Source organism: Callithrix jacchus, chromosome 9, assembly GCF_049354715.1.
Source record: "Callithrix jacchus isolate 240 chromosome 9, calJac240_pri, whole genome shotgun sequence".
NCBI lineage: Eukaryota > Metazoa > Chordata > Mammalia > Primates > Cebidae > Callithrix > Callithrix jacchus.
The window spans coordinates 97,306,831-97,327,863 of NC_133510.1; the positions used below are offsets into that span (position 1 = coordinate 97,306,831).

Here is a 21,033-nt window from a genome sequence, read left to right on the forward strand (position 1 = left end):
TTGCCATGCTCCCTTAACCCACCAGCCTTCTCTGCCTGGGAGGGAGATAGTATTGCTGCACCTAAACAGGACAATGTATTTATGTTATGTGTTTACTTACTTTTTACATTTTATTATTATTTTTTAAATAGAGACAGGGTGTCGCTATGTTACCCAGGCTGATCTCCAGCTCCTGGGTTCAAGTGATCCTCCTCCCTCAGTCTCCCAAAGTGCTGGGATTACAGGCGTGAGCCACTACGCCCCGCCTACTTATGTTGTCTTTTTAAAAAAATAATAAGCCTGTAAATCAAGCCACCTTTTCTGCATTGTTTTCCGTTCTCACGCTCTTCATTTCATGGGGGATGCCTTGTTCCTTTTACTTTTGTTTTCTGTTGGCCTGAAAGCCTTTTCCTCTTTGTGACTAGTGACTTCTGCTGAGGCCCTGCAGGAGGTTCCCCAACAAAGAGTGATTCTGTGGCAACAAGAGCTTCAGAAGCTGGCCCTTGCTGGGGGATTGGACACGTTTCTTTCCTCGTGGTTTCTCAGGACTCAGACAGGCTGACTCCAAAGACACCTAAGCCCCTTGGGTCAGAATCTTCCCCTTTCCCTAACCTACTGCTTTCAGCCTGGTCTCTTTTCCCATGGCATAGCCTTCCAGCTGCTTTCCTTGTCACTCATGATATTAATCATAATATTAACTAGCATGTTAATGTGTGCCGGGCCCTGTTCTAAGCATGAATAATCTCATTTAATGTAATGCAGGGTTAAGTCAATCCTGTGAGGGAGATAGTATTGCTGAACCCATATTGCAGATGAGAAAACAGAAGCACCAAGAAGTTAAGTTGCTCAGGTCACTTAGCACTGAGCGACCAGAGCAGAGATTCATGAATGAACTTACTAAAATGTTCTTTTCTTTTCTCCCAGGTCTCTGAATATTGTGTGGCGACTTACTGCGGGTTTTTAGCCCCCAGTTTAAAGAGTTCAAAAGTGCGTACAAATGTCACTGTGAAGCTGAAAGTACAAGACACCTACTTGGATTGTGGAACCCTGCAGTTTCAGGAGGACCCCAAATTCACAGGGTATCGGGTAGAATCCGAGGTGGACACAGAACTGGAAGTGAAAATTCAAGTATGCTTCTTTTTTTTTCTGGGTGGGACGTCGCCCCGCCTCCTCGACTGGAAAGGTGTGTTTATGCATGTGAGTTTCCACACATGCTCTGATTTCTCCATCTTCATTTTGTTCTTCATAGAAAGAAAATGATAACTTCAACATTTCCAAGAATGACATTGAAATTACTCTCTTCCATGGGGAAAATGGGCAATTAGATTGCAGTTTTGAAAATATTACTAGAAACCAAGATCTCACCACCATCCTTTGCAAAATTAAGGGCATCAAGACTGCAAGCACCATTGCCAACTCTTCTAAGAAAGTTCGTGTAAGTGACCTGGCAGTCCCACCTGCCGTCTTTACCTGATTTTTGTGATAATTCCTTGGCTAAACCAGAGGCCAGAATGGAATCTTTTATAGATCTTCAGATCCTCGCTTTAAATAAACAAAGCTGGTACTGCAAGCCCAAGCAGAATAGCTCCAAAATAGTTGGCTGAATCCATCCCTGGGCCTGTTTGAATGTCAAAGCGTTGGACGTACCATTGTCTGTAATCCTAATGAGTCTTGATAGCTTTCGTTCCAGCCATACATTTATACAGTAGCATCTGCAAGCAAAATCTCCAGACCCATTGACAAATGAGCTGCCACTCTTTTGTCAAATACAGAGGTGACATGTCTTAGTAGAAACCCAAAACAAACAAGGCCCTCCTCAGCACACTCGGGGTAGCATTAGAATCAGATGGAGACCAAATAATCTCTGGGTCATGGGCTGCTTCCTCCACCATGAAGGTCATACTTTCTGTGATTAATCTTTTCCCAGACATGTTTGGGGGACCCGTCCCTGCTATATTTATGTCCCACAGTAAAGATGTGAGACCACTGAGAAAAGAAACATATTAGAAGTCACCCTTCATAGTGTTCATGCCATATGAGGCTCTGTATAGCCTACATTGAAAAATCCTTTTTGATCTATCGTCATAAATAATTGGATCAAAGACAATGAAAAAGAACTTCAGCTGGGCGGCATGGCACACGCCTGTAATCCCAGCACTTTGGGAGGCTGAGGCGGGCAGATCACGAGGTGAAGAGATTGAGACCATCCTGGCCAACATGGTGAAACCCCGTCTCTACTAAAACTACAAAAATTCGCTGGGTGTGGTGGCATGCACCTGTAGTCCCAGCTACTCAGGAGGCTGAGGCAGGGGAGTCACTTGAACCAGGGAGGTGGAGGTTGCAGGGGGCTGAGATCGCACCACTACACTCCAGCCTGGCAACAGAGCAAGACTCTGTCTCAAGAACAAACAACAACAGAAAAACAAACTTCAGACTGGAAGGCAAAGCCAAAATTGTGTTCATGTCCCAGTGGCACCTGTTAATAGCTCTGTGGCCTTATGTAAGTCACTTGACCTTCCTGAGCTTCTCTTTGTCCATCTGTATGGTAAATGAGGGTAATAATAAGTTTTCTTTCTTTACTTTTTAGACAGAGTTTCACTCTGTCGCCCAGGCAGGAGTGCAGAGGCGCAATCTCAGCTCACGGCAACCTCTGCCTCCCAGTTTTAAGTGATTCTTATGCCTCAGCCTCTCATGTAGCTGGGATTGCAAGCACATGCCACCATGCCCAGCTAATGTTTTCTATTTTTGGTAGAGATGGGTTTCACTGTGTTGGCCAGGCTGGTCTCGGACTCCTGGTCTCAAGTGATCTGCCTGCCTTAGCCTCCCAAAGTGCTGGCATTACAGGTATGAGCCACCACGCCCAGCCAATAATAAGTTTTAAATCAGGAATAACAAGTAAGCTGGGAGAGACGAGTCATGCCTATAATGCTAGCACTTTGGGAAGCCAGAGCAGGAGGATCACTGGAACCCTCAGAGGTCTGGGCAACACGGTGAGACCCTGTCTCTCTAAAATAAAATGGAACAACAACTCATTTCACAGTGTTCCCACCTTTCCTGTTGAGAAGAGCAAATGCTTGCATTCTTCATCATTCAGGACATAGCACCTGAGAGCCTGTGCAGTGATGGGGACAGAACAGAGAAGAAAACAGACAAAACATCTGCCTTTATGGAGGTTCCCTAAAGAGACACAGTGTGAAGAATATAAATAAAAATTGTGTTACTTGGTGGCAGTTGCTAGGGAGAAAAAAAGCAGCAGGTGGTGGGGGGCGGGAATAGGAGCATGTGGGGGGCCACGCTGCAGGTTTTGCAACGGTGACCAGAAAAGGCTTGCTTGTGAAGGTGACATCTGTATAAGGAGGAGGGGACAAGGCATGGGCTATCTGGGTTAGAACATTCTAGGCAGAGGGAGCAGAGGATGCAAAGGTCCTGAGGCTGGAGGCTGCCTGGTGTGTTTGAAGAGCAGCAAGGAGGCCGGTGTGGCTGGAATGGAGGGAGCAGTGCAGAGTCTTCTGAGGTTAGAGAGTTCACAGAGAGAACAGGGGGTGATTAGGACGTTGTGGACCATGGCGAGGGCTTGGCTTGTGGGCTGGGGAAGCCATGGGAGAGTTTTGAGGGCGCCATGAGCTATTTAAATGGTGTCGTGCAGTTAGTCATCATGACAGCCTACCAAGAGGCGCTCTTGACATCCCATTTCAGAGTTTAGGAAAAGGCCTGGACGTGCATGCCTAATGCAGGATTCTGCAGCTGAGAAGCAGAGCAGGTGGCAGAGCTAGGGTGGAGAGCTTCGGCTGTCCAGGTCCAAGTCCAGCCTCCAGCCGCTGTGCTCAGATGCCTCCATGGGGGCAGCATGGGTCCAAGGATGGAAACACACCTTAATACTTGTCTGTACATCAATGAAATAATTAAACTGCATATAGGGTTTTCCCCTTGACAAGTTTCACAAAATATTTATAATAAGAAACGCTAAAACTGGAAAAATCCATCAGGGATGATCTGATCAGCACTGCCAAACTGGTTTTTGCCACAGAATGTTTTATTCAAAATAGGATGCCAGGTACAGTGGCTCACACCTATAATCCCAGCACTTTGAGAGGCTGAGCTGGGAGGATCGCTTGAGTTCAGGAGTTCGAGACCAGACTGGGCAACATAGCGAGACCCTGTCTCTACAAAAAATTTAAAAATTAGACAGGTGTGGTGGTGTGCACCTATAGTTCCAGCTACTTGGGGGGCTGAGGCAGGAGGATCACTTGAGCCCATGAGTTCAAGCTACAGTGAGCTATGATCATGCCACTGCATTCCAGCCTGGACAACAGAGCAAGACCCTGTCTCTAAAAAACAAAATAAGCCTGCCAGGAAGCACAAGGTGTAGAAAAGATAAAAGCCTAGTTTATTCCATAGAATAAAGGGTAGGGGGCTTCTAACCCACAGGCTGCTGCCTCTTTATTGCCCCCACTCCTGCAACTTAAAATCCCCAGAGCGAAGAGGCCAAAGTTAAGACTCTTAGGGTCTAGTCTGGCACACGTCAACTGACATTTCAGGAAACTGAGGCACGGTGAATATTCTGGATTTGCCCAAGGACACATAGCTAATCTGCCACAGAGAAGAGAGTTGAACTCAGATATCCTACCCAGCTCACTGCTTATTTTTGTATTGTGAAACTATTTTAGGCGGGACACGATGTAAATAAATGCAGTACCCAACTCCATTAGGTCTAATGACATTCTTTGTCCTATCAGGTCAAGCTGGGAAACCTGGAGCTCTACGTGGAGCAGGAGTCAGTTCCGTCCACGTGGTATTTTCTGATTGTGCTTCCTGTCTTGCTAGTGATTGTCATTTTTGGTAAGTGCCCTGTTTAATTTTGTCAGAGAAATTATTCCCTGGGGACTCTTGCCAGGCAGGCAGACTTTCAGCTTTCAGGGGCTATTTGCTTCAATTAAATATAAATGGGTGAAAACCCAAATCAAAACTTTGGGAAACAAATAATAGGTACACGCTGAGGTCTTTCTTAACATTTCCTTTGGCCAGGCGCAGTGGTTCATGCCTATAATCCCAGCACTTTGGGAGGCTGAGGCAGGGAGATCACCTGAGGTTAGGAGTTTGAGATCAGCCTGGCCAATGTGACAAAACCCCATCTCCATTAAAAATAGAAAAATTAGCTGGGCATGGTGGCAGGCACCTGTAATCCCAGCTGTTCAGGATGCTGAGGCAGGGAGAATTGCTTGAACCCAGAAGGCTGAGGTTGTGGTGAGCCGAGATCACACTGCACTCAGCCTGGGCAACAGGGCAAGACTCCATCTCAAAGAAAAACAAAAACAAAAACAAAACACAAAGAAAAAAAAACAAAAAAAAATTTTTTAAGGATGCTTCATTAATAGAAGGCTGGGTTACATAGATGGTATCTTGGGATTTGAGGGATATAATCAACTTTGCTTCTCCATTCCTTCAAATTGTGATACAAATGTTCATTTATATCATTCCCTAAGAACTTCTCTGGGATTTGGGGCTCCCAGGACTTGGTTATTTCATCCTGATCACCCTGCCACCTGTCTCATCCCAGTCTCATCCCAGCCTTGATTTTTCTGGGAAGAACTACACTGTAGAAGTGTGGTCATGCCTGGGCATAGTGGCACATGCCTTTAGTTCCAACACTTGGGAGGCCGAGGCGGGAGGATTGTATAAGCCTAGGAGTTTGAGGTTACAGTGAGCTATGATCGTGCTGCTGCATGCCAGCCTGGACAACAGAGTAAGGCCATGTGTCTAAAAAATAAATCTTTAAAAAAAAAAACAGGAGTGTGATCAGTGTCATCTCTTAAAGTGGTCCAGGGCTCATCCGCACATAGTGAGCCCACGGTGGTTGCTCACTGGCTAAAACTGGCTGGCCAATATGTTTGTTTCACCCATGTAGCATTTTCTTAAACTATTAAGTAGCTTACTAGTGATTCACATTTCGAAACATCTCTTGAAAATGTGAAAGATTCAGATCATTGGATCCCAATTTTCCTGTAGCATCAGTTTATTAGAGCTGAGTGGCAGCTATGCCCTTGAGAGAGGGAATGTGCTTCCTGAGTTTTGACCACAGTTGCCACCACTCCATATTGTCTCCATCCAGGCCATATAACTCATGTATATACCTGATTTCTGCAGCTATTTCGTTTGCGACTCTGGTTCTGAGCTGCTTGTCACTTCAAGTCTATTTCCTCTTACCCTTCTTTGAAAAAGGAACTCTTCTCCACCAACAAATAGCACTTCATAGTTCTTGATTTAACATAAATTTGATTCTGAAATTTGATGGCTAGCAGAGGCAGTTGCCGGTGTCTCCTTCCATACACTCATTTGTTCATTCATTCGTCCCTGCATCTATTTACCTTATGTTCATCGAGCACCTGTTATGTTGCTGATGACTGTGCAAGTCTCTGGACCTATAAAAAATGAGCCTTTGCATGCACAAGCCAGTGTTGCTCAAACTGAGGCCTGAGGAACAATGGTCCCAAGTGACGCTCCTGGAAAAAGGGGTTCCATGGTCAAGTAAGTTTGGGAATTACTACGTATGCCACCCTTTCTTAGACATGCACAATGCATGTTATTAAGGCTGCTGACTTTATGAAGTAGTCCAGTGAAGAAACGTATTTGTTTCCTCTAGCATCATTTAGACCTGTTGGTAGCAGAGCTCCCCTATTATGTAATTAATAGAGGAGCCCAGTCTCATCCCAGCCTTGATTTTTCTGGGAAGAACCACACAAGAAAATCTTTTTTTGTTTTTTTTTAAGAAAGAGTCTCACTGTTTTGCCCAGGCTGAGTGCAGTGACACGATCACAGCTCACTGCAGCCTTGACCTCATAGGCTCAAGTGATCCTCCCACCTCAGCCTCCCAAGTAGCTGGGACTCCAGGCATGTGCCATCACACCCAGCTAACTATTTTTTTGTAGAAATGGGGTCTTTCTCTGTTGCCCAGCCTGATCTCAAAGCCCGCTGGCCTCAAGCCATGCTCCCATCTCAGCCTCTTAAAGTGCTGGAATGACAGACGTGAGCCACCGCACCTGGCTGTTATTTGTATAAGTGAGGAGAAGCTTCCTAGAATAATAACGAAGGTTGGTTGTTGAATACCTATACTTATAAAATAATCTGTTCTTAATGCTTTTTGTGAGTTACTTCATATCATCCTCCCAGCATCATAGTGAGACAGGCATTCTTACAGAGAAGGCAGCCAGGCACAGAGATGCTGAGGAACTTAACCCAGGTCACACGTGAACCCAAGCACCGAATCGGGTTGGTTTACGGCCTCTGCCGCACAGTTCAAGGCAATATGGAGACACGGAGTTCCCTGTGGCTGCCTCGTCATGTCACCGCATTAGCTGCATGCAGGCTTGGCTCCTGTAGCCAACCGCGGATCTGCGGTTCCTTTCTGCACTTGCAGCACAACTTGATTTCTCCAGGGATCTTACAAACAGTCAGAAGGAGCGGAACGATGCAAGTGGCTGCAGCTGTGGGGAAGCTTGGCCTGTTTCATTACGTTTCAGCCACTGGGATCTTCGGTTATAAGTGAAGGTTATTTGATTTGGCCTTCACTCGTAAAATGAGGAAGATTTTGTTTTTTCTGTTGCATTTTAGCAACTTCCTCTTTCGAGTGACCCCTCACTGGGAAGCTTTCTTTTTTATAAGATCCAGTTCTCCAATGCTATTTCCTAGTCTCATTCTAGCTCTTGCTCTCTGTCCCTCTGTTTTGATTTTGGTTTTTTAAGAGCTGTAAAGGTTGCTCTTTGTTTTCATTTTTGGTTTTTGAGTTAACATGTCCCTCTGATGCCCATCCCTGTCTCTTAGCGGCCGTGGGGGTGACCAGGCACAAATCGAAGGAGCTGAGTCGCAAACAGAGTCAACAACTAGAATTGCTGGAAAGCGAGCTCCGGAAAGAGATACGTGATGGTAGGCTCCGAAATTGTATTTGTGGAAAAACACGCCTGTTATATTTATATTTTTATTTTTTGCGCTTACATGGAGGTGGCCACAGTAATGAGAACTGTTTGTATAACAGAAGACAACAGAACAGCAGGGCCTGGGCCCGGCTTTGTGTTTTCTTTCAGCTCTTCTCTGCAGCCAAACAAGTCATTATCTATTGTTTCTTCTTTAATGAAAACCAAGGTCATACTCTGTGTTAGACAAAACACCAGAAGATCTTATCCATTGTTTGTCGAGTTAAAATACTGCTCTTGGGATTCTGTTTTGCAGGCTTTGCTGAGCTGCAGATGGATAAATTGGATGTGGTGGATAGTTTTGGAACTGTTCCCTTCCTTGACTACAAACATTTTGCTCTAAGAACTTTCTTCCCCGAGGTAAGAGAGCATTGATCATATTCCTAAGGTTGAGTCTTGAATAATAATGAAGGTGCTTGTTGCTTTTGTCAAAACGAGTGTTTGCTTCCAAGGCAACTATAGATAATGTGCTTGCTACAAAATAATGGCTTAAGTTTGAGCAGAGCAGGGAGGAGGGTAATTATTAATTGCATTGATTAGGGTATAAAGCAGTGATGGGTCACTGGCGATTACTCTTTGTCCAGTAACAAAAACCTAGGAGGGACAGAAGCTCAGAATGATGATTTTGCTTTCTTTTACTCCCAGTGTAGGACTGAATGTGTAGCTGGGAAGTGAGCTAGTTAATTTAAAAATCAATAAATTGTGAGCTAGCCAATTTGTTGTGTTTATCTGCATGACTTACATTGCAGCGACTAGATTATTCACTATTACTTCTCAATTGGAAAGGAAAAATACCACCGGTCAAAAGGAAAGAAAGTAGACATGGGTGGGATTGGAGTTGAAGACAGGCATTTTTAGCCATGTAGAGTTCTTAGGGTTCTCTTCGGTGGTTTTTCTTTAGCTGCACAGTTTGTGTCATCCTCGTTTAGTAGATGTAGATGCACCAACTGCTTAATTCCTTTGTTTAGGGCTCTGAGGAATCATCGACTTAACCCTTTGGGTTGCTGGTCTTACCTACGTTTTCACGCCTCCATTTTCTCACCCACTCACTCAGCCCTCTCCATTTACCCTCCCAAGTCTTTGGTGAGGTACACTCATCCTTCGCATCGTCACTGCCACGTCCTGGTACCCCAGCTCTGCCATATTGCCCTTTTTGTTTTGGTCTGATGACCACATAGAGGCCCAACCTCTTAAACACATCAATACCAATGATCACATTTCAATCTAGACTTCTAAGCAATGGCTGAAATCTCTCCAGGCCAAAGGAGGGTTTGTATTACCTTACCAGAAGCTTCTCTGCAAAAACTGGCCAGAAGCCTAGAGTTCAGAAACCCAGACACACGCAGTAAGCAATTTCCAGCTTCTCTATAATTCTAGAAGCGGACCCCACAATATGTAATGCAGGGTCTGGAGGTTGGAATGCCTCCATAAAATACCTGCCATATTTTTTTTGGTCCAAGCCTCAGTGTTATAAATCAAGAAGGCTGTAAATAAGACTTCAGCTTTTTGTGCTGGTGAGGTTTCCCTTAACTTATCCTCCAAGAGTACCAGGCACCGAGACCTGCCATTTGCCACCTCATCCATTTCTATGGCAGAACACCGCCTGGGGAGGGGAATTCAATTCCCCGAATCAGGATGACTGTGCACGGCCTCCGCAAAGGTTGCATCACAAGTCCTATTTCCGAGCTATCTGAGATCCCCATTAAGAATTTAAAAGCAATAAAATAACGGAGATTTTTGACTATCAACATGAATGCTGTGTGGGCTTTTACAGTTAACGATTGCCCTTGAGTGCTGAATAGAGTAATCTGTGGCCTGAAAAAAGAAATGGTCTTATCTTCTATATTTGGTAATCAAGAACAAGATAGAGTAACGAATGTGAAGGAACACTGTTGCAAGTCAAATGTTTCAAAAATAAAATAAAATAAAATAAAATCCCAGGAACAATGCTGCCTTAGTTTAGGAGAGGAGAGAGAGTTGCAAAGGAGCCAAACTGATTTCACTTGGTGTCATGTATAATCTTGAAAAGCAACTGGGAAAACCATAAAAATTGAAGTCAGAAGTTGTTTAAAGGAGAGAACCCAGGAGAAAGCCCACATAAATTTGTCAGAAGCCTTTCAAGAAGACCTAAGTCAAAATTGAATTTACAATAATTAAGAAAAGATAGAACAGGGAAACACGCCCCAAGAAGACAATGCCACTTGAAATGCATTCCAGGCTACAGATAAGTCCTGGTATTAATAGGCTCTTTACGGATCGATCAGAAGCCAAATCCTCTAGGCCTGGAGGTTGGCAGGCACAGGGGGAGGAATTGGGTGATCAGCACCTACAAGAAAGCAACAGGCAAAATCCAGAGGAGATGGTGGGTTCTCAAAGGAGGCCAAGGTTCCTTGCGCTGCCCGTCGGCGTTTGAAGCCTTGCTTTTTATTATATTGACTCTTCTTTGCTTTGCATAAAATAGGAGAAGAAATAAGGGTAAGCAGAGGACCGAACCTGAAGGAAAGGGAAATTTGAATAAAAGGCGGAAACAGCCTTAAAACACAGAGCAAGGGCGGCATTTCTGTATTTAAGGTTAAGAACCGACCTGTTTCCCTTGTCCACTTCCATGAAGTTGGTTCAGCAGAAAATTATTAAGAACTAGAAAATGCGAACCTAGGGTCTGGGTTCTGTTGTTGTTGTTGTTTTTTGGGGGGGTTTTGCTTTTTACTAGGGGAGGATATGGCCACAGTAGTTTCAGGTCTTTTGCTTGGGCTAGCAAATTTGAAACTATGAAGCAAAATTCTTTACAGAAGGATTTTACTTCACAAGATATAAAATTAGGTCAAAGTTTCAATTATTATCAAAAAAGAAGAAAAACCTGAATGTTTTGAGTTTAGCATCTCATTCTGTTGACTCAAAGTATTGCTTAACATACTTTTAAAGTTTAACCATTAATTGTAATACGATTTATGATACACTACACACCTCAAATTTTGAAGTTTATATTCCAGAGCTACCTAGCATTTAGAAACCAATGGGCAATAGCGCTGGGGTCTCTAGTTTTCTGTAAGTTAGGAATAAAAGCAATAATAACTGACACAGGGCACTTACTCTGAACCCATTTCATTTTCACACTAAACCTCTAAGGTGGGAACCATTATTGTCTCCATTTCAGAGATGAGGCAAGTCAGACACAGGTTAAGAACACATCCAAGTCATGTGACTAGTATGTGATTAAAGCCAGGATGGGAACCCAAGTCAGTCTGGTCCAGATTCTACACTTTTAACTACCTCTGTCTTCATTACCATCGTGCATTGAAATAGTAGATGCTACTTAGCTAAGCTAAGACTTGTAAAACTTAGCAACAGAATTTAGTCTTTATCTTTAGAAGGTAAATTGCTTGAAGAGTGGTCTGACATTTGCATAATCTCAATGACCCCTTCTTTAAATAATTTCTTCTAAAATGTGAGGCGATACCATCATCTACCAAAGCTGGGACTGATGCCATGATAATTCTTCTTAGAGGCTTTCAGAATTCAGTGGCATTTCTTGAGAGCTGAATAATTATTTGTGTATTAGAGAATACGCAGCCACCACAAACCCAGAGGCTCTTCAGATTAGCAAATAGTGTCTCTACTTTATTAAAAAACGGACTTGGGTATTATAACAAAAATACACTCTTCATTTCCTTTGGATGTTATGAATAATGAAAGTGTCTCCTTCCTCTCAGTCAGGTGGCTTCACACACATCTTCACTGAAGATATGCATGTAAGTCTCTACGTTTTCATTTTTAGCCCAGTGACTGCCTGATGTTCATAGTGTTATCATCTTCATTATCATCTCCATTATTATTAGTTTCAATTTTTATTGTGGGTTTTTTGGGATCATGAATTCAATATTAAATAATTCATTGTCTTGGAAAACCCATTGTGGAGCTACTTTCTAACTTTAAACTTGTACATGATTTTGTATTACACAATATTTCTTTTTCTTTTTTTCAGAACAGAGACGCCAGTGACAAGAATGAAAGTCTCACAGCTTTGGATACCCTAATCTGTAATAAAAGCTTTCTTGTTACTGTCATCCACACCCTTGAAAAGCAGAAGAACTTTTCGGTGAAGGACAGGTATTAGTCCGTTCTTTGATGTTTTAAAAGCCTTTAAGAAGAGAAAATTGGCCCAGTGCGGTGGCTCACGCCTGTAATCCCAGCACTTTGGGAGGCCGAGGTGGGTGGATCACGAGGTCAAGAGATCGAGACCATCTTAGTCAACATGGTGAAACCCCGTCTCTACTAAAAATACAAAAAATTAGCTGGGCATGGTGGCGCATGCCTGTAATCCCAGCTACTCAGGAGGCGGAGACAGGAGAATTGCCTGAACCCAGGAGGCAGAGGTTGCGGTGAGCCGAGATCGCGCCATTGCATTCCAGCCTGGGTAACAAGAGTGAAACTCCATCTAAAAAAAAAAAGAGAGAGAAAATCAGGCCAGGTATGGTGGCTTATGCCTGAAATCCCAGCATTTTTGGGAGGCCAGGGTGGGCAGATCACTTAAGGACGGGAGTTCAACACCAGACTGACCAAAATAGCAAAAACTTGTCTCTCCAAAAAAAAAAAAAAAGGGAAATCAAACCTAAGTCTCGTATTTTATTTCCAAACCACTATCTGAACTTGCTATGTTGAGAACATGGACTTTTCCAAAGGCTATTTGATTGGGAGTTTATGTGGCCTTATCTCTGTGTTAGATCACACCACCCCAACACAGATTTTTGTGTTTTTTGTTTTTAGTTGGAGTCTCTGTGGCCCATGCTGAAGTGTGTGATCATAGCTCACTGCAGCCTCAACCTCCTGGGCTCAAGCTATCCTCCTGCCTCAGCCTCCCCAAGTAGCTGGAACTACAGGCACATGCCACCACACCCAGCTAATGTTTTGTTTTTGTTGTTATAGTAGAGATGGGGTCTTGCTGTATTGCCCAGGCTGGTCTCAAACTCCTGACCTCACACAGTACCACTTCTGCAAGGATTACAAGCATAAGCCACTATGCCTAGCCCTTTTTCTTTTTCTTAATGTTGAGACAGGGTTTCACTGTGTTGCTGAGGTTGGATTCAAACCCTGGGATCAAGTGATCCTGCTGCTTCAGCCCCCTGCCCCCAGCTCCCAACACAGAGTCTATTCTGAAGACACACACGCAACCCTCCCAATCCCAAGTATCCCTGAAAAACCCCAACACACACACAAAAAAACCCACATAAATTCTCTTTTTTTCTCTCAAGACGGAATCTTGCGCTGTTGCCCAGGCTGGAGTGCAACGACACAATCTAGGCTCACTGCAACCTCGACCTCCAGGGTTCAAGCAATTCTCCTGCCTCAGCCTCCCCAGTAGCTGGGATCAGAGGAGCATGCCACCACAACTGGATAATTTTTGTATTTTTAGTAGAGACGGGGTTTCACCACATTGGCCAGGCTGGTCTCGAACGCCTGACCTCAGATGATCCACCTGCCCGGTGGCTCAAGCCTGTAATCCCAGCACTTTGGGAGGCCGAGGTGGGTGGATCACGAGGTCAAGAGATCAAGACCATCTTGGTCAACATGGTGAAACCCCGTCTCTACTAAAAATACGAAAAATTAGCTGGGCATGGTGGCGCGTGCCTGTAATCCCAGCTACTCAGGAGGCTGAGGCAGGAGAATTGCCTGAACCCAGGAGGTGGAGGTTGCGGTGAGCCGAGATCACACCATTGCACTCCAGCCTGGGTAACAAGAGCGAAACTCCATCTCAAAAAAAAAAAAAAAAAAAAAAAAAGATGATCCACCTGCCTCGGACTCCCAAAGTGTTGGGATTACAGGTGTGAGCCACTGTGCCCGGCGCATAAATTCTTAATCAAAAAGCAGAAGTGTTATTTTTTATTTTTAAAACATCCTGAAACCTCGGAAGACTCACTTTGTGTTACCACTCTAGTTTAAATGTTGAAAACACAGAAAAGGTTCTAGAGATAGAAGTGGTTAGAATCTAAACATTTTAAAAAAAAAAAAAAAAAAAAAAGCTCCCAACCCATCAGGACAGCTCTCTGCCCTGCCCTCCCCTGTCCTTCCCTGCCCTGTTCTGCCCTGCTCTGCCCTGCCAGTGAGCTTCCATGGCAGCTCTCATCAGTGTCCAGCCAGGCCTGCAGTCCATGGTTCACCTAGCTCTTTTTCAACAGGTGTCTGTTTGCCTCCTTCCTGACCATTGCACTGCAAACCAAGCTGGTCTACCTGACCAGCATCCTGGAGGTGCTGACCAGGGACTTGATGGAACAGTCTAGCAACATACAACCTAAACTCATGCTGAGACGCACGGAGTCCGTGGTCGAAAAACTCCTCACAAACTGGATGTCTGTCTGCCTTTCTGGCTTCCTCCGGGTAAGTGTCACATCCCTCAGCAGTGTCAGAGGTAAGACAATAGGCAGTTATTTTTAGTGACTCTGATACCTTTGCCAGGATAAATCCTGAATGCTCGGCAGTGTCAGCATTTAACCATGTTTTGTCTTGGTCCTTACCCGGAGCAGATAGAGAGAAAGTAAACATTGTTTTTGCTGCAACTGGCCTATGCAAATGTAATTCATTTAGAATTTCCTCAGGTGAGACTTTTCAAGTGAGTTCACTTTCTCACATCGATTCAAACCCAGAGCCCAGTCGGCCCATTTAAGAAAATGTGTTGAGAAAAGGGAATATTTCAAACACCGAAGAGAACAAACTGTTTCGTGCCCTCTGAACATTGTAGAAATACCCATTACCCACCGATACGCAGTGAGCTAATTGCAGTCAATTCCTACCCGTCATCCCGCATTGAAGCTGTTCTCCAAAGAGCTGCCTCCCCTGGAGTTTGCTTTGTTGGCGTTACCTGTGAATGCGGTTGTAATCTAATTGAACTTGAAAATCTTTTCAAATGCAAACTTTCTGTAGATTCCAGTGGTGAAGACAGTGGGCTCTAGGGTCCATACTTGATCTGAATCTAGACTTCCCCACTTGGCTTTATAACTTAGAGAACTGGAAGATTTTAGGACTGTTTTGAAGCACAGATGAGAAAACATATGCAGTTGCTTAGCACTGAGGAAGCCTCCAGAAAGGTTGGCCATTACTATTATAAAATATTAATGTGAAAAGAAGGGTATCCTGTTGAACCTGATCTTCACTTAGCCCTCTGAGGCCTCTGGTATGGAAGATTCTTATCCTTTCATTTTACCAGCCATTCAGATTCCAGCAAAACTGCATAATTGTGTATTTGTAGCTAGTTCCGAAATCTAATTAAACTTTGAATAAGATACACCGCTATGCCACAGGTTTTAACAGTGCTACTTAAGTGTAGATCCAACAGCAGTGCTCTAAATAGACTGTGCTTAGTTTAATGTTTAATGCAATCTTACAAGTAGATGCACAACAATTTTTTTTTAATTTCTCACCAACCCCTTCCTCTCCCCAAGGCAATACCCATTTATTAAGATTAATGAAATCTGCCTGCTTCTCTGTTTACTTGGCATAAATCATCAGAGGCTTTGGGGAGTGTGGAGCCAGTTATTTCTGGGATGAATATTTTTTTGCTTCCCCCTGTGGTTGCTTTTGCCACAACTGCTACGAGATGGAGGCACCAGGACCCTCACCCAGTTCCCTGGTCTTGGTATTCAAAGGCCAACTCCTGCCCCACCATGGTCCCACTGGATCAGAAGCTCTGGAAGTGGAGCCCAGTAATCCGTGATTTTCACTAGTCCCTGGGGTAGTGGGGAGAGAGCACCAGACTAGGAGTCTTGGTTAGAGGCAGCAGGTTTGGGCTCTGAAATTATCTCAGCCTGGGTCAGCTGTGTGTCACTGGGCATGGCTCTTTCCATCTGCGCATCTGTTTTCAATCCACCAAATGATGGGCGTGTGTGGGCATTGCCTTTAAATCCCTTTCCAGCTCTTTCTACTGGAGCTTGTGATTCTTAACTCTGTTCTTTCAAGGGCTGCTCTTGGGCATTAGAGGGGTGAGACGTTCAGAAAATCTGGGCTGCCAGCCCAAACGGCCTCCTTGAGCAAAGCATTCTGGGTCAAGATTTCACAGTGCTGATTCAAGAGTGTCTCGAGCACTCTGGGTGGTGAGGGGGCGGCACGGCTCGCCAGGAGAAAGTGGCATCCAGCCAGTCGGCGACACTTTCACTTTCAGTGGAATAATTCCCGCTGGTGCGGGGGTCTGATGTCCCTCCACCAGGTGCTCAAGGGCATCAGGGACACAGACTCCTAGTCCTCCCATCCTACCCCATGGACGTTTAGTGGGTGACAGCTCCGTGACCTCCAGGTAACTTCCCCTTCCAAGACGCCAAGGCTCTGGGGGTAAAATAATCATGCCGTTTATTGAGTGTGCCAGACAGCATGGTCATGCCTTTTCTCATTTCATCCCCTTAAGGGTCCCGTGAGCTAAGTGTCTTCATGACCATTTTGCATATGGGGGAACTGGAACATCCAGAAGAGCTGTGACTCTCCCTAGGTCTCACTGCTACTGTGGGACAGCACCAGGGTCTGAGAGCTCTTAGCCACCCCACTGTGCATTGAAAAGATGGAGTCTGCCCTGGTCTGTTACAGCATGGAAGCCTGGCCCCTGGGGGAGGGGAATCAGATATTCAGCAGCTGTGACTCACCTAAAAGTTTCCTTCAGTGGTGACAAGGAAACCTCAGGGCCTTGTGACTCCCCAAATCAGCCACACATCAGAATCCTCCTCCAGCCCTGCTTCCCCCTGCTCCTGCCCCAGGAAGGTATGAAAACTACAGCTGCCCAGGCCTCATCTTCAGAGAAATGCCAGCTCTGTAGGTCTAGACAGGGGCCCAGGCATGTGAATTTTTAACAGGAGCCTCAAGGGATTCTGGTGCTTAACCAGGGTTAGACCCAGGAGTGTGAGCAGAGTGTAGGGCCAGATGTTACCTGACGCAGTCTAGCTACCCTCCAGAGAGTTCCTGACCACAGGGCCCCTGAATCCAGAGCTGCCCCTTCACACATCCCCCGAGAGCCCACCTGGCCCCCCAGCTCCAGCCCCTGCGGAAACAGGAAGCCCCTGTCCAAGGGTTCTCAGCCTCCCTTCTGGTCTGTGCTAGGGAAAAGAGGTTCTAGTTTTGTGGTCAGGGGCATTACTTGGGGTGGCGGGGGCGGTGCAGGGAGAAGAGAATGGTGAGGTTGTAAACCACTAAATAAAGGAAGCTTCTCATGAGCATTAAATGTCATGCACTAGGTCCCCTGCCCTCTCTACCTTGGAAATTTCTGAACATTCCACTTCTGCCCTGCACTGAGAGGAGACTCAAGGATGTATCACAGCAGGGACAGCAGCCTAAAGGGAGCTGCAGGGTGGCAGGAGTTGGCAAGAGGAAGCCTGGGGACTGGGGTGGGCAGATATTCCTGCATCGAGTATAAAGGAAGGGACAGGGTTGGGGTGGGATCCCAAGAGACTTAAAGGATGTCTTAGGTAACTTCCCTGCGCAAGGGAAAGCAGGTGAGATCCAGTGGCATCCTCCTTTCCCAGCCGGATGTGTCGCCTGTCAAGCTTGACTCTGTTAACTGGCACTTCGAGCTCCAGCCATGTGGCTGGCTTTTCATCATCACTAAAGCACTTTGACTTCCTAGCCACAGTTCTTCCTCCGCCACAGAGGCCTAATGTCCATTGATTATGGAAGGTCCGTTATTTAGCAAATACTCTACAGCTGACCCAGGGCTACGTGCCTTGGGAGGATGCCGTAGAAACAGAACACACAGCCTCCCACTTGAGGTGCTCAGAGTCCTTTGGAATACAGATATCCAGGGCTGCAAACGTGAGCCATTTCCCTTACAGCAGGGGAGGCAGCCCCACCTGCTCCCCTGGAAAAATGTGAAGAAAGAGCCAATCAGGATGGGCCGAGTATTTGGGAAAAACCATAGAGGAATTGGCTCTGATTCAGGGAAAGAAGATGGAATCCCTCTGGCCCAGCACCAGAAAGCATGTCCAGGTGGGACTGTGCGTGGCATGCCTGGGAACTGCCCAGGCTGGGACTGGCCCATGGAAGAGACAAGGCTGCAAACTGTTGAACTGTGGGCCGCTTCCTTTGTGAAGTGCTGTTAATACCAGATGTCATTGTCTTTAGTAAATGTTTAAAATGTTCTTCCATTTATCCTGGTTACTAAGAATAATTGTGCATTTTTAATTTCTGGGTTGCTAGAGGGCGATTAAATACAAATGTAAACAAAGGTACACTCTCCACATCTATTATTCTTAGACATTAACTCACTGATGGGCATTAGACTGCCATACGTTAAGTTTAAACACAAAATAACAAGGGATACTGTGGGTACCGCACGTTGCTGTGAATGTGGACGTGTGGAGACGTGCATTTGCGATGGAGAGAGGAGACGGTTTTCTGAGTTTTGCATCCAATCCCAAGTGGAACCAAATGTATTTTCTTGAGAGTTTCGTGTTGACTGTTAGAAAACCCTCTCTCCCGTCTCCTGCCTTACTGTCATGAACAGAAACTTGAATTCTTTGGAAAGTACAGTGGATTCCACAGAAAGCTAACTATCACTTTTGTGTCTTTTCAAGGAGACTGTTGGAGAGCCCTTCTATTTGCTGGTGACGACTCTGAACCAGAAAATTAACAAGGGTCCCGTGGATGTAATCACTTGCAAAGCCCTGTACACACTTAATGAAGACTGGCTGTTGTGGCAGGTTCCGGAATTCAGTACTGTGGTATGTTTTCTATAAAGCTCCCAGCCAGACTCCCAAATAAATCTGGCAAGGAATTAGAGGGTGGGGGTGGGTCACTTACAGTGAAATGGTATCATTTCTACTGTAGGAGGCCCCGTAGTGTTTAGTTAATTAAAAACAGTAGTTGATAAAAATATTAACACGTGTTCACATAATAGATTTTAATTACTGAGATTGGGGGAGAAAATATTGTAATGATGCCTGGGGTACTCATCAATTTCCAAAGATTTTAATATCAGGATTGCTTATAGCTTTCAGTGTTGTCAAAGGAAATGCAAAGTACTCCCTATTCAGCACTTATAATTGCAATCAGAATTTCTCAAATGGCTCTGCTCTGGGAAGACAATGTGTGAAGATATATTTCAACCAAATTGAGGCCGTCTTATTTTAGAACGATAACACAAGACAAATTCCACTGCGTTCCCCATGCAACGTGACGCCTTTACTTTATTTTCATGGATTAGTTACAAATGTTTGGTGTCATGCACTTAATGTACTGTGATCTCAGAGATATTTTTAGAGGAACGCTGTAAATCACTACAGGAAGATGATTGCCTAGCTGCTGGAGGGTTTCACTCGTTTGAAAATTTCTTTTTAATTCATCCCCACTGCACCCACTCCATGCCCTTCCTAAAAAAAGAAAGCAGGCCCAATTTGGGGCACATTCAGGAATTTCAGAGAGGGAGCCAAGCATTGAAAGGAACTTCAGAATTACTTAGGAATTTTCTATGCTTTTCTGTTAATAGAGACTTGGAGAAGATATTGCTGTGTTTTGGTTTGATCTTTAGCTTTACGAAGACTCTGGGCTTCTTCATGATCTCGTTAGTGGAGGAGGAAAAGATTACAGTGGGGTTTGGGAATGGCTAATTAAGAGAGCTGAGTCTCCTGTGGCTTCGCTCTGGAGGGTGGGGACTGCAGTGTCATCCGGGAAGAATTCATTCCCTAATTGGAGAAGGCACCATGTTGCTGTGGACCGGGTTATGGTTAGATCCTCTGGTGGGAGATTAGTCCATAGGTCAGCTCTTTTGAGTTCTCTGCCACTGCCAGATGGAGCTCACCCCTCCAGTGAAGATGGCACCATGCTCAACTGCCATCCGAGAGTGGGAAGCTGAGCTGAAAGTCAGCACTTCTCAGCCTTCTGAATTCTGTCAGTGTACCCATCTGCATCTAAGAGGCAGTAGATTGGGGTGCAGTGGTTCTCAGACTTTAGCATCTAGCAGAATTGCCCAGAAAGCTTGCTAAATAAACACCAACTGCTGGGCCGCACACTGGAGTTTCTGATGCAGTAAATCCAGGATATGGCCCAAGAATTCACTTCTCTAACCAGCTTCCTGATGCTGTCGGTACTGCTTGAGAACTATTGGTAGAGTGGTTAACAGCGTGGGCTCTGGGGCCAGACAGGTTTGAATCCTACCTCTGCCACTGGTTAGCTGTGTGACGTTGGGCAAGTTCTAAACCTCTCTGTGCCTCATTCATTCTCCCTACATATAAAATGAAAATGATAGTTATGTTTCCTACTCATCTCATGGGGTGTTTTGAGGATTAGGAGTTAGTATTATAAAAAGCATTTAGAACATTGCCTGGCACATGAGTGCTACCTAGAGCTTTATTCTATTTCATGCAGATCTCGCTGAACCCGTGTTTAAAATGCAGGTCCAAATACACCAGTGCCTGGGCTTTCCCTCGGGATTGACTAAATCAAAATCTCTGGGGATGGAGCCCAAGAATGGATCTATTCTGTAAACCTTCCAGATAACTCTGATGTATGTTCAGCCTGGGCACCACTGGGTACCTTGGAGAACAAGAGACAAACTTTGCAAAGGGCCTGTTGACTCACCTTTCACTGATCCTCAGCTTGTCATTCCTAACCTAGAAGATGTTCTGCTTTTACTTTAAGATGTTTTAGAAGCCCCAAAGGTCCCCAAAGAGAAATATTTGCAAGTGAAATATAAGGGGAATCCTCCAGTATTTCAGTTGCAAGACAACATCAGACCCAAACAGGAAGGATAGGAGATAGAGTTGGAATCGGGGAAGAAGTCAGATGCTTGAGGCAACTTTTGAGGTTTGAAGCCTTTTTTAATGCTTTACATCTGAACGCGTTTTCTCCCTTTCATTTTGAAACATTATTTATTTCACAGTCAATTAAGACCATGTGTTTCTGATTTGTTAACACTCAGCTCATCATCAAAATGTTACTTGATGTTGAAGAAATTCATGTCGACTCTTGATTCTTTTTCTTTATAGCCCTTGGGGAAGAGGGTAATGGAAAATTACGATTTCAGAAATCCACATAAATCTTCCTTTTCAAATTCAGATTTGCCGGTACATAGAGCTGAGCCTGGAAAAAGGAATGGGCCACTTGTTTTTAGGGGCCTTGCCTT

General features: G+C 44.9%; 1 protein-coding gene across 6 annotated transcripts in view; it reads left to right on the plus strand.

Annotated features, from left to right (window-relative positions):
• Window positions 1–21,033, plus strand: part of PLXNC1 (plexin C1) — a 161,243-nt gene that overhangs the window by 101,451 nt on the left and 38,759 nt on the right. For 5 of the 6 annotated variants that reach the window (XM_035257297.3, XM_002752858.7, XM_078337077.1 and 2 more), the window contains 9 exons: window positions 904–1,107; window positions 1,229–1,414; window positions 4,716–4,818; window positions 7,798–7,899; window positions 8,203–8,306; window positions 11,657–11,695; window positions 11,929–12,053; window positions 14,120–14,318; window positions 18,488–18,634. In XM_035257297.3, the coding sequence (XP_035113188.2) occupies window positions 904–1,107; window positions 1,229–1,414; window positions 4,716–4,818; window positions 7,798–7,899; window positions 8,203–8,306; window positions 11,657–11,695; window positions 11,929–12,053; window positions 14,120–14,318; window positions 18,488–18,634 (1,209 nt within the window). The remainder of the gene's footprint in view (window positions 1–903; window positions 1,108–1,228; window positions 1,415–4,715; window positions 4,819–7,797; window positions 7,900–8,202; window positions 8,307–11,656; window positions 11,696–11,928; window positions 12,054–14,119; window positions 14,319–18,487; window positions 18,635–21,033) is intronic. The other variant, XM_035257299.3, reaches the window with a different exon arrangement.